General features: G+C 37.2%; 2 protein-coding genes, 1 long non-coding RNA gene and 1 pseudogene across 3 annotated transcripts; 1 reads left to right on the top strand and 3 right to left on the bottom strand.

Moving 5' to 3' along the window:
• Positions 1-259: 259 nt before the first annotated feature.
• On the bottom strand, positions 260-5,291 carry LOC148693609 (HVA22-like protein i; annotated as a pseudogene).
• On the top strand, positions 2,830-4,291 carry LOC137727516 (uncharacterized). The gene is made up of 3 exons (XR_011067804.2): positions 2,830-3,119; positions 3,297-3,342; positions 4,092-4,291. It is a non-coding gene; the product is annotated as an uncharacterized LOC137727516 (long non-coding RNA).
• Positions 5,292-9,040: 3,749 nt separating the features above from the next.
• LOC148693608 (uncharacterized) lies at positions 9,041-10,225 on the bottom strand. Its single transcript, XM_088678065.1, has 2 exons — positions 9,878-10,225; positions 9,041-9,442 (listed from the first exon to the last, which is right to left on the bottom strand). Exons 1-2 carry the CDS (start codon positions 10,223-10,225, stop codon positions 9,041-9,043), a joined length of 750 nt encoding a protein of 249 aa, XP_088534191.1.
• Positions 10,226-11,618: 1,393 nt separating this feature from the next.
• Positions 11,619-12,014, bottom strand: LOC137728231 (uncharacterized). The gene has a single exon (XM_068467078.2). It carries the CDS (start codon positions 12,012-12,014, stop codon positions 11,619-11,621), a length of 396 nt encoding a protein of 131 aa, XP_068323179.2.
• Positions 12,015-12,704: the final 690 nt, after the last annotated feature.

Genomic DNA, 12,704 nt, shown 5'->3' with positions numbered 1-12,704 from the left:
AGAATTGTAATAGGGTAGCACATCTAGTAACTTCGTTTGTATCTTGTATCGGGGGCTCCTATATCTGGGACTCTCTCGAGCCAGAGCCACTGTTTAACACTTTGCATCAGATATTAATGTTTTTATTCAAATTTAATAATATTTACCTTTCAACAAAAAAAAAAAAAAAAAGAAAAAAAGAAAAAGATGTATCGGTGGGCTTTAAGCATAAATAGTTTCTCTTGTAACAAAAGCCTAACAAAACAACACCAGGGTAACATTAACATGTCTGATCGCGACAAGGCTGTGACGCTAAATGAGAAGACGCATACTGAAAAATCTCAGAAACGCCTTTGTGGCCATAATTCAGAGCCTTTTGACAACAGTAGTTTGCAATATCTCCCGTCTTAACCCTAAATTCTAATATCTTACTGTCAATCTCTAACTCATGTTGTGAAACAAAATTCCGAAATAAGTGATTGTAAAGATAGTTCGTTCCCTGAAAAGTTAATTAAAACATTTAGTATCATAAAAAAAGCATGAGTACTTCTCCGATAAATGCAGAGGATTGAGGATGATGCTTACTTTCACTTTAGAAGACCAGAGATACATAAACAATGCCAATTTGACTTCACAGTATATTGGTAACCTTAATAGTAGCCTAGATATGGGGAACGAATGAGTAAATAATGGGAAATTAAAGTATATAGTAGCCTATATATCATATATACTAAAACCCGTAGGGGTTGGGTACTGTGGATGACCAGTGTCCGGACGGAACTACCCTCGTTTCTCTGTTTTCTTTCCGTTTGTGTCCCTGTTTTCCACGAGGCGCTCATCTTATTCTCTCGACTTCGAGAGTCATCTTGAGTTAGGGTTTTGTTCCTTCGTTGCTTTTCTTGATTTCGGCTTTTGCTCTTTTCGTTTTGGCTGTTCTTTCTTCCAATCCTCTGTTTCCTGTGATAACCGTGCTTTCTTTCGCGGAAAGGGTTGCTGATTTTCGTGGTTTAAGGGATTTTCTCTCTTTCACTTTCTCCGTTTTGCTGAAAAACCACCCAACCAATAAACGCTTTCTGTTTGATTCGAAGAAAAATTTTACCCATAAAGGATAGCATGTCTTGGTGAGTTCTTCGGATCTTACATCTGGGGTTTTCTTTTGTTCAAATATGGGGTTTTGTGATCGTGGTTTTCCTTTTCTTTTTTCTTTTTAAAATTCTTTTGCATCCCTGTAAACCTAGATTTGTCGGCGCTATGTGGAAGGTCATAAAATTGGTTTCCAAGGTTTTTTTTCTTCCTGATCTTACGATTGCTGATGCAAGGGTTTCAGAGTATTTCCCAATCTCTCCTTACATAGGTAACTAAATCTCACTTCTTCTCAAGTACCCAGAAGTCAAATATTTAATTTTTCACTGTACTTAATATCTTTTAGCAACCTTCAATTGTCCTCTGCTTTTCTCACTCTCCAATGTTCATCAACACCATCAAGTCTCTCTCTACCTCTACCTCTCTCTTTCTCTCTCTATATCTCTGATATGTTTATACATGTCGTTGTGTATCTATATATCAGGTTGAAAAAATTGTTAATATGATTAATTTTGTTAGGGAAATTATTTGTTTTGGTGATGGATTTGTGGGTTTTAATCGTGTTTTGGATATACTAACAATTTTGTTTTGCAGTAAATTGCAATGGGTTGTCCACGGTTTGCCTGGTAAAACCAGATTTTGTGAGTCTATGATTTTTCAGGAGTTACAGCGTTGTTAGTAAGGTTTGAGCATTTTCATCACATTAGCTATTCCGTTCATCAGTCCAATATGTTCTTATCCCTTGCACTCCGTTGTTTATGTTTGGAATTTGTGATTAGAAATTGGAGAATTAACTTCTTGATAATTGCATGTGTTTATGCCCCCTCATGATATCATGAGATCTAATGAGATTGTTTGCGATCTGGTTAAATACATAGTAATAAGGACAATAGTTCATATTTTTAAGGAAGGTTAATGGTTCTGGGTTTTTACATTTATTGTTAACTATAATTGTTATGGTTGATTATCGTTCTTATAGTCTCACTGAGTTTCTTTGTTCAATGGTTTGGTCCATCTTATTAAGTTTCTCACCAGAGATCTCTTCTAGCACTGCTCTTCTCTTGGACCAGGTACAACTTCTTTGACTTTCTGTTTGTTTCCGAGAAAATTTAGAGCTCGAAAGTGTGTAGAACTGTAGAAGTTAAAAAAGTCTCAATCTTTCTATTGTCCTGTACAAAAAGAAATTGAATTTTGAATTTGCGTTTTTGGCATACCCTTTACTAGATTTTGTCATTTGGGAATTGTAGAAGTTGGTGGCGATTCAAAACCCATTAACTTGGATGAGAATTAAGAGTAATTTGAAACCAGACAGCAAGGAATTGCAAGTGGGTAATGATAATGATAATGGTGAGGATAATGATGATGACACAAATCCGCTATTTTGCATATGGTTTTGAAGATTGATTTTTTTTTTTTTTCATTTTGATTTTTCTTTTTTATATTTTTTAGCAGATGTTTTGGTTTTTAATTCCTTATCATCGCTACTACAAAAAAGGTTAGTTTTGTTTTCTACATTTAAAGAGTGTTTAAAGAAAAGTTGCATGTAATTGATTTTCTGCTATAATTTTTTGAAATTCCTTATTTATATTGTTCTAGATATTCTTGGTTTGCATTTATTTTACGTGATGGTATTAGATAAAAATAAAGCCGCAATGATGAAAAAATTTGTCTTAAGTCAAAACAAGCGATAAAGAATCCTTACACCATTGAGCCATTACTGAAATAAATTTGATACCAATTTTATGTGTGCACAGTTGAATGTGAAACAGTGTAATTAAATGTGAAACAATATGTTTTCAGTACCTTGGTATATGGTACAAGATTGGGGGTAATGACACCAATAAAAACTGGGGTTGTAATAAGTAACTTTTTCTCCGTTCTTTATTGTAGTACTATAGATTCAAATTTGTCATTGTGCATTTTTTATTTTTCTGCACAGTTGGATGATTAGGTTTTGTGCAAAGTGAATCATTCGAATGCTCAGAATGTATTATATTTGTAAATTCCAGCTAATGCTGCTCTAACATGATACAAGAGGCCAACACTTTCATCCATATGTAAGTTCCTCTAATAAGTGCTTTGCACAAATGCTTTACAAATTTCAGCTTTTATCTTCTGATTATTTTATGCAGGGGTTTTTATTACTTTTTCTTTGATTGGAAATTTGGCGGTTTCTTAAGATACAATGATATCAAATTAGATTTTTCTAATTTTCTGATTTTGGTGTTTTGCAGGGAGTGCTGATATACTGATATCTGGGATTTTTTATCTTTGAAATAGGTAAATGCTATTTTTAATGTTTCAGTTCTGGCATGTTTGGTTCTTTGAATTCTGTAGTTTGCTTGCTTCTTCGTTGCTTCGTGATTTTCATTTTTCAGTGTAATTAAATTCTTGAATTTTTCATATTGAAATAATGAAGTTCATTTTGAATTTCCAATTCAACATTATAACATTATAAAATTGTTTTGCAAAGAAATTGTGTGTTCTTCATGTGCATTCTTCATTGTTTGTACTTTGAATTCAAGATAATGCAGTATATTTTCAACAGTAACCAATGATATATTCTCAGATAATCGTGGCAGGATGCCCATGATGTGTTATTTAGGGGACTTTGAGTGGAATAATTTTGTGATGGTTATTATTTGAAACATTGATGTTTTTCAGTTATTTGACTACCTTTACATCTCTTTCATTTAAATACTTGATTGGGAGCTTAATCTTTCTTTTGGTATTTGTTATGTTTTCTTTTGTTGGCTGTATTTTGTATCTCATTAACAACAGTAAGCAAGTGAAAGCTATAAGTTTTCTATTACCGGTATCCATTTTAAAAAATCATATGTGGTAGATGTTATTATTTGAGATTTCTTATTATTGTAGTGGTGTTGTGTTAACATTTCTTTTGCAATTTGATACTTTTCTGTTTACACATTTCTTTACATGCAATTTAATCTGCATATTTGTGATTTCATAAATTGATAAAATTGATATTTTGATTCTACAACTTTGTAATTGAATGAAAATGGTTTCAGCTCTGCGATTTGCCAACTTTTAATCCAACAAGAAAGATGAAGGTTCGTGCCTATTGAGTGTGGAGGCGTTAAAGTAGGTGAGTTCGAAAAATGTAAGAATGCAGGAATGTAAGTAAAGATTAATCTTTTTCACATGCACATCATCTTTTGTATATAGATTGTATCAATCAAATCTTTCGTATATAAAGATTTATTCAGCATTTTCTGTCATACAATCTTTTTATATCTTTGAAACAAATTTTTCACACAATTTGTGATCCCGCAGCAACGCGCGGGCAAAACTATCTAGTGGAACACTAAATTTCACATCACAAAAATTAGAAAAAAATTATATGAAAAAAAAAAGTAATGTTATATGTATTACATTGATTCCTTACTGATCCTTTAACAAGAGAGATCCCTATTTTTCTAAAAAAATGGGGACACCCTCTTAACTGTTAGATTTAATTTTAATGAAATTGTGTGGTTAAGATTATGTAACCTGTGATTTAATCTCAACCACACAATTTCATTAAAATCAATCCAACGGTCAAGAGGGTGTCCCAATTTTTTTAGAAAAATGAGAATCCCTTTTGTTAAAGGGCCTGTATAATTAGGAAACTTGACCTAACGTGACACAATGTTAAACAACTATTGGAAGAAAAGGCTTAAAACTGAAAATGAATCAACAAGGCATACCAAACCAATACATAAATTAATTTACTAACTACGTTCATTTTAACTATTTCCCACACACAGTGCATGAGATTAACCTAGTGTACAAAAGTTCCGTTGTAACAAGAAAATACTAGAAATATTGCTGAGTTTTGGAAGCAAATTTTTTACCATGCAAATAATGCATCCCCAACTCTCTCCAATACAGTAAGCATGGCAACTAGTATCCTACAAAATAAACACATATCGAAAATGAAACCATTATATTTAAATTGAAAAATGGAAGATCAAAATAATTTCAAATGAAAAGTATATATACTAGTACTGGCACCAAAGTATAAGTTGCTCGATCTCTGGCTTATTATTCTTCAGAGTCTTATAGCACTCATAAGCCGGATAAACATAACCCAACACCATCCTGCAGTAAACAAAATAAATTTTCTTTTACTAATTCCTGGAAACTAATAACGTAAACTTGAGTCGGGATAAACTGAACATAGTTCATTTGATTACTTACATAGTCCTTGGAAGAAAAGATCCCACCATTATGACTCTATCGGACGTATAGATCAAGTGGTGCAATTTCTGTATCTACATTGTGTTAAGGGAAGGAGGAGGAGGAGGAGGAGGAGGGGGAGGAATAACAGTTAAGTAAAAGAAGTAATTCAAAAATAAATTAACCAAATTGAAAACAAGTAGATGATAAAGAATGTACCTGAAGTGAGTGTGAATTTCAGAAGGAAAGACTTGTTGGGGAATGAAACTGTTCAGGCGAAGATTTCTCTGGAGACAGCTCCTCGGCTCTCGGCACAACTCCCTAAGGGATTGGCACTTTGGATGTATAGTTGGGTTCTTGCTTGCTGATGTGTTGCAAGAAGAGGACAAAATTAGTTATGAAAGGTGCCTTTGTGGGGCCTTAGGTGTAGGCCTTGAGGCTCGTAATCAAAACTAACTAAGTGCTAGGCGTGCCACTGCTATCTCAGTATAGCAGATGTAGAACAAGATCGTGTTTAGTCGATTACTTGTGCCCCAAGTTACTCGAACTTCTTGTTATCAAAGGATTGTCGTGGATGGGTTAAGTCCACATTAAGTTATTTTTCTTGCCTTGTGACCAAGGACTTTCAATTCATAATCTTGTATATTCGAAAGTGGGGAGTCCAGATCCCTTAGGTCATTTGTTTGGTTCTTGATTGGTTTTAAATGAAAGCATATTTGTTAAGCTGATCAGATCCAGATACAAATAAGACTTTTAAAGTAAGAAAATAGGCGGAAATGACTTGAATACAGGTTGGAGAATACATTAAGCAGTAGATCTATTATCTTAGAAAACACACAAAGAACTTTAAGCAAGATTTCACCATGTCGGGCAAGGTTGAACTTCTTGCAATCACTTCTCCTTGAGTCTACAGAGGTTTCTATGCTAAAAAGGGATGAATGGTAAACTAGTTTACACAAGAGAATCGATACTACGCCACTAAGGGTGATAGCAGAGCTTCTAAACGAGACAAAATATACCTTTTGTAAGGGAGATATCTTGAAAATGACTGAGATCTGGGGCTGATTACAGCTTTTAGATGCAAATCTAGCTTGAGAGCAGAGTTTGTAAGTTTGTTTGTTTGATTGGTTGAGTGTCCTTGTCTCTGGGGCCTCTTCCTCCTTTTATAGGCAAATTAGCTCGACTGCAGTGACTTTGCTTTTGCCCGAAAGCACTTGGAGGGTAATGAGTCATCAGCTTTTTACTTGTATTGCCAATGAAAGGTGTTTTTTGGCTGATTGTGAGTTAGCCCCCATCACTTGACATTTAAATCATAGGCACATGGTCTATGCATTAATGGGAAGACGCCAATTTGTCTATGGGCTTGATGTTTGGGCCTCGGGCAAGTATCCCTTTAATTGGTATCTCTGGGCTTCCACGCACTTGCAGCCCAAGGTTTAAATATTAACCCAAACAGTGCCCCCCTTTAATCATTGTTGAGGCTGCAATTCTAGGCGCTAAGAATGATTAAATAACCGTCTCACGCATTCTCTTGGGACTTGCTCCATTTAAAGCAACCGTTTGTTAACTAAGACCTTTGCACTAACCCATGAATTCCACCGTTAATTAACTGCTCACTATACAATCGTCACTTAAACCTTTTAGCAAAGCACCTTAACCATTTCGAGCCTTTGAATTTTCAAAACTCCCTAGAAATTCCAGAATTCACAATTTCATAAAGTTTTCTTGTTCTTCAACTGTTGCCTCTTGATTCCGATTTTCTTTCCATCTTCTCCTCAAGATTACTAATGGCACCCAAAGTTGCTCGAATTCAATCTCATTGTGAGACTGGTGAGGGGATTTCCACCATGCGCTGTCTTCTTAATGGCCTTCATCATCCTCGGGTAGGCCTGCACACTGAACTCTTCTTCGAGGAGGGAGTAGTGCACTCTTTGGGACTTGTATGGATTTCTCAGATCTCTGTTGCCATTGAAAACAATATGCCCAAGGAGAAATCAGCTTCTATAGTATTCTCAGAAAGTACACTGCTTTCAGCTTATGTTTCAGGACTTCTATGGCATTCAGCAGTAGCCGGGCAGCGTTAATTGCACTAGTAGATTCTACTTATAGATATCAAGCTATCTTTTCTTGCACTGATATCCATAAGCTCGGACTTCCTCATAGTTTTTGCTTTCTTAATCACTTCATCATCATAGGTGTATGCTTTGGGATCAACTACCACGACTTTGTTGGTTTTAGGATCAACGTCAAAGACTTTGGTAAGACTTGTGGAAAAAGGCTCTACTATGGAGGCAATGATCACAGAGGTGTCTTTTGAAAATGAGAGGTTGGAAAAGCAACTATCAAGCGACCTTATGCAACCAGGATTCTAGGATAGTTACTCTAGTCAAGGATGTAAAACTATTGAGCTGATTCTTATGTAACCTCAACATTCAATGAAATGAAAATGACTTCTTTATTTCACTTTGGCTTGCATTTCCTTCTTAAAACTCAACTATGATGAGCATATAAGCTGACTTTAGATTTCTTGCAATGCTTATACTTCTTCGATGTAGCAATTCCTAACATCCCACAAGGTTGGGGATATTTCTTCAAAAACTTAGCGTTGATTAGATGCCTCTGTAAGCTTCCTTCCATATCTGCCAAGTAATATCCTCCTTGGCCTAGTACTTGGTTGATAATGCAAGGACCCTCCCAAGTTGGGCTCCACTTCGCAAAGCCTCTAACTTGAGCTCTCAAAGGCAAAATTGCCTTCCAAACTAACTCTTATTCCTTGAAGGTCTTTAATTTTACCTTGTTGTATGCTCAAGCAACAGTTCTCTTCCCCTCTTGAATTTTATTTAGAGCTTCATTTCGGGTTGCATCTAAATCTTCAACTCCTTGACACATAGCCTGAATGTATTCTTCACCGTGTAGCCCGAATTGGTTCTAAATCCTAACGGAACTCACATTAATCTTCATTAGGAGTAGTTCTAGCTGCTGCTCTCTTGGAAGTTCTATAAGCCCACAAAGTTTCTACTAATTTCTCATGCCACTTTTCTGGACTCTCGGCCACCATTCTTTTAATAATGTTCACCAATATCTTGTTGCTGGCTTCTGCTTGACCATTTGACTGGAAGTAGTAAGGACTAGATTGAATCATCTTTATCTTAAACTTACTTGCAAATTCCTCTACTTCTCTTGAAATAAAAGATGGCCCGTGGTCTGTGACAATTGTTTCGGGCACCCCAAATTTGTGTAAGATCTTGGTTTCAATGAACTTCTTGACTACAGTTGACGTGATAGTCTTTACAATTGAAGCTTCTAGCCACTTGGTGAAGTAATCCATTGCCACAATTTTGCTAGAGGCTGGGTGAATTTGCCCGATGAAGTCCATTGCCCAGCCTCTGAAGGGCCAAGGTTTGACCACGGGGGTTCAAGGGTATTGATGGCATATGTTGGCAAGGTCCATGCCCTTGACATTCTTCACACCCTCGAGAATAAGCCTTGTAGTCTTTTTCCATTTTGGGTTAGAAGTAGCCATATCTTCTAAGCAACCATATCATCTTAGTCCCAGCCTGATGTGCCCCACAGATTCCTTCATGTACTTCGGCCATTACCCTAATTGATTCTTCCTGGCATAAGCACTTTAAGAAAAGTTTATTTGGAGTATTCCTTAGTAGATTTTCCCTCCCACAAAACATACTTAGTTGCTTGTCATCTATTCTTCTTACTTGTGGGGAAAGATAGATCTTTCAAATATTGAATAATAGGTGTTATCCAATCTTTTATCTGTACATCTTCAATCAACACATCTAGGCTATCCCCTTTCAAAGATAGAAGGGAGATTTCTTCTCTGAACTTCTAGATCCCATTCAAACTTCTTTTCTTGGATCTGTGCTCCAGAAGATAATTGTGCCATCTCATTGGCAATTGTGTTTGATGCTCTGGGAATATGGCTAACTGATGTTTCAGTGCCCCAATAGTAACCTGCCATGGTGATGTGTTTGCACTTGTATTCTCCATTTAATTGATTGATCACTAATTCTAAATCACTAAACACCTCAACTTCAACTGCCCCCAACTCTATTAAAATCTCCAGGCCAATTATCAATGCTTCACTCTTTGCCTGATTGTTAGTAGTCTCTTGATAATTTAGAAGGAATGAATAGCAATGGTGAGTACCCCTGGGGTCAATGATGACAATCCCAGCTCTCGCAGCCTTTTGAGTGCAAGAACCATCGAAATACAGTCTCCAAAGAGTGATCCAGAGGCTAGTTATTCTTTTTATTTCTTGTTGGATCCATTTTTCTCTGCCCGAGAAGGCTTTGCTTGGCAAGATCTATATATTGGCTACCTCTAGAGTTCATGGGATATTGATAATCTATTCTTAAAACTCCTGGTGTTCTGCCAAGAAGTTTGCAATTGCTTGTCCCTTGATTGCGCTTTAAGGCACATATTGAAAGATGAACCCTGATAGTGCTAGAATCAACTTTCCAATTCTCCCAGTTAGCATTGGTTTTGATAGCATGTACTTAATCACATCTGTCTTGGCGATGATGTAGATGTGGCAAAGCAACATGTAATGCCTTAGTTTGCAGGCAGTGAAGTATAGAGCTAAGCACAACCTCACCATTGGTGTATATCTCGTCTCTACCTCAGTAAGGATTCTATTGAGGTAGTATATTGCTTGTTCCTTCCCACCTTCATTGTTTTGGGCCAACAAGCTTCCCATTGACTTTTCAGAGGTAGAAATATAAAGTTTTAAAGGCTTCCCCCTTTGAGGTGGCATGAGTATTGGTGGGGAGGCTAAGTAAGCCATTATTCTGTTGGAAGCCTCTTGGTATGGTGGGTCGCACTTAAATTCTTCCTTGTCTTTCAATTGCAGTAGAGGAGTTAGCAGCTGAATCTTGCCCGCCAAGTTAGCAATGAATCTCCTCAAGAAGTTGATTTTTCCTAGTAACATCTGCGGTTGTACTTTATTGGTGGAAGGAGGTGATTCCATTATTGCCCAAGCTTTGTTCTTGTCAACCTCTACACCTCTTTGATGAACAAAGAATCCCAAAAAGTTGCCCAACCTTACCCCGAAAACACATTTCTTGGGATTCATTTTCAGCTCATAGATTCTTATTCTTGTTATAGCTTGTCTGAAGTCTACCAAGTGCTATTCTTCAGTTTTAGATTTCACCACAATGCCATCAATGTAAACTTCCACGCTATGGCTGATCAAGTTATGAAAAATGGCATTCATTGCTCTTTGATAGGTTGCACCAACATTTTTTAACCTGAATGGCATGACTAAGTATTCATATGCTCCCACATGGCTTGGGCACCTAAAAGCTGTTTTGTGTATATCTTCTATAGCCATTTTTCTTTGATTATAACTGGCATTCCCATCCATGAAAGATAGGACTTTATGTTTGGCAACTGCATCTATGGATATGTTAGCCATGGGCATATGATATTCATCTTTAGGTGTGGCTCCATTAATGTTTCTATAGTCAACACAACATTGAATTGCTTTAGCGATAGCTTACAATACAGTTACAAGGTTGGCCAACCATTCGACATATTTGGCAGGCCTAATAATTCCTACCTTCACTAGTCTTTCAATTTCTTCTTTGACTTTTTCCTCAATTTCTTTTGACATCCTCTGTGGTGCTTGCTTTACAAGTTTATATCCCTCCTTAACAAGCATCATGTGTTCTACTAAGGTTGGATCTAAACCCAGCATCTTAATGTAATGCCAAGCAAAACAATCTTTGACCTCGTGCAAAAGGCTAACAATCTTTGCCGGATCTTCCACTTCTAACAGACCACTAATCTGTATAGGCCTTGGATCTTCTTTAGTCCCCAAATCAATGATTTCTAAGAGGTCTTATACCTTTGGTGGTGGTTTGTCAGGTTATGCACACAGAAACTCAACTAACTCTGGATTCTTGGGCAAGTCTTCTGGCTCATCCAGGTCATATATACATTCAGCCATTTGTATGGCTGTTTCCAACTCCTTCCTAAAGAACTCTTCTTCACCTCTGTTCTGGGTGCTTGAGGCTGCTTCCTCTTGTTCCTTAGTCAAGCTCTCTCTTTCTTGTTTTCTCTTTCTCATACACCAACAGTCTTTCAATTAAGGACCTGACTGCAATTACTTGGTCATTCCTTATTTGTTCTGACATTACTGGTGTTGGGGAGTTGGGACAATATGAGGTCTATACCATTCTTCCTTGGTGAGGAACAGTCCTTACTCCAAAAGCTTTTGGGCTGTCACCTTAGTCGGGTGGCCGTTCTCATCAGCTCCTAAGCACTGGAGAATCCCAATACTAGGATTGTAAAAGCTGGCTTCTGCAAAATTAGTTATGGGGAGGAATGGTCGTGACTCGGGCTCCATCATCTCCCATGACTCATTCTTCATGGTAGACTGCTATTTGTTGATGCAGGGTGGAAGGCACCGAGAGACTCTGATGAATCCAATCTCGGCCCAGTAAAGCTCCATATGTGGAAGTACCATCCACAACGAAGAAGGCTAGCATGATTTGCTTGGAATCCAAGTAAACCTTCAGAGGCAATAATCCATGAGTTCTAGTAATGGCTCCGGAGAAACTAGAAACTGTTAGATCCATGAGGATAAGATCTTCCTCATTTCTACACATCTTTTCCATTTGCTTGTACGACAACACATTGACTGCAGCTCCTCCATCAATCAAAACCTTCTTGATGGGTATTCCCTCCAAATGAGTAGTTACATAAATAGGCTTGAAATGGTTAGCTAGGGTCAAACTCGGGCGGCTAAAGACCATTATGTCCAAGTACACTCTCTCGGTTTACTACACAACACCACCTTGACACTTACTACACAACACCACTCATTTGATTATGGCTGCTTTGGGCTTCTCGGGTAACTTGATAGCTCTTTCAGTCGGCCTATCAACTTGCCTTCTTTCTGCTTTCAACTCCCAGATAGTTTTTCCTTTCCCCATCTCAGCCTAAGTCAGGTTGATCATGTTTATTGGGGCTTCTAGGAAGGGGTCTGTATCAATCATCATATTGGCTTGCGATTTCTCTAACAACAACTTTCCTTTCACATAAGGTATTGTATTCAATCCCTAAATTGGACACAATTGGTTATGGAGTGATTGAAAGTATAATGCAGCTTGCAATACTTTTTTCCTCTCAGGCTTGGGCAGTTTTTTAGAGTTGTCAGACACCATTACTTTCGCCCAAACCAACTCCTCATAAATCTCCGCGACCTTGGTCAAATCGAAGGAGTAACTCTAGCATTTAAGGGGTTTCATAAGGATAAAAACACCGTCATTCATTACAATTTTCTGGTCCTTGACTACTTAAACTAACCCCTTTATTATTAAAGGCCTAAAAGAGGTAGTCATATATGTTGCATACATGTCCATTCCCTCTTTCCCATCATTTTCTTTTCGCTCTCCTTCAAACTTCACTTGGTGGATGGTAACTTTGCTTTTGTAGAAAGGGGG

This window comes from Pyrus communis, chromosome 10 (assembly GCF_041283825.1).
Source record: "Pyrus communis isolate YQ-2024b chromosome 10, ASM4128382v1, whole genome shotgun sequence".
In the NCBI taxonomy this organism is placed as follows: Eukaryota; Viridiplantae; Streptophyta; class Magnoliopsida; order Rosales; family Rosaceae; genus Pyrus; species Pyrus communis.
Note: the sequence above shows the minus strand (reverse complement) of the source record. Positions and strands in the feature narration are given on the sequence as shown.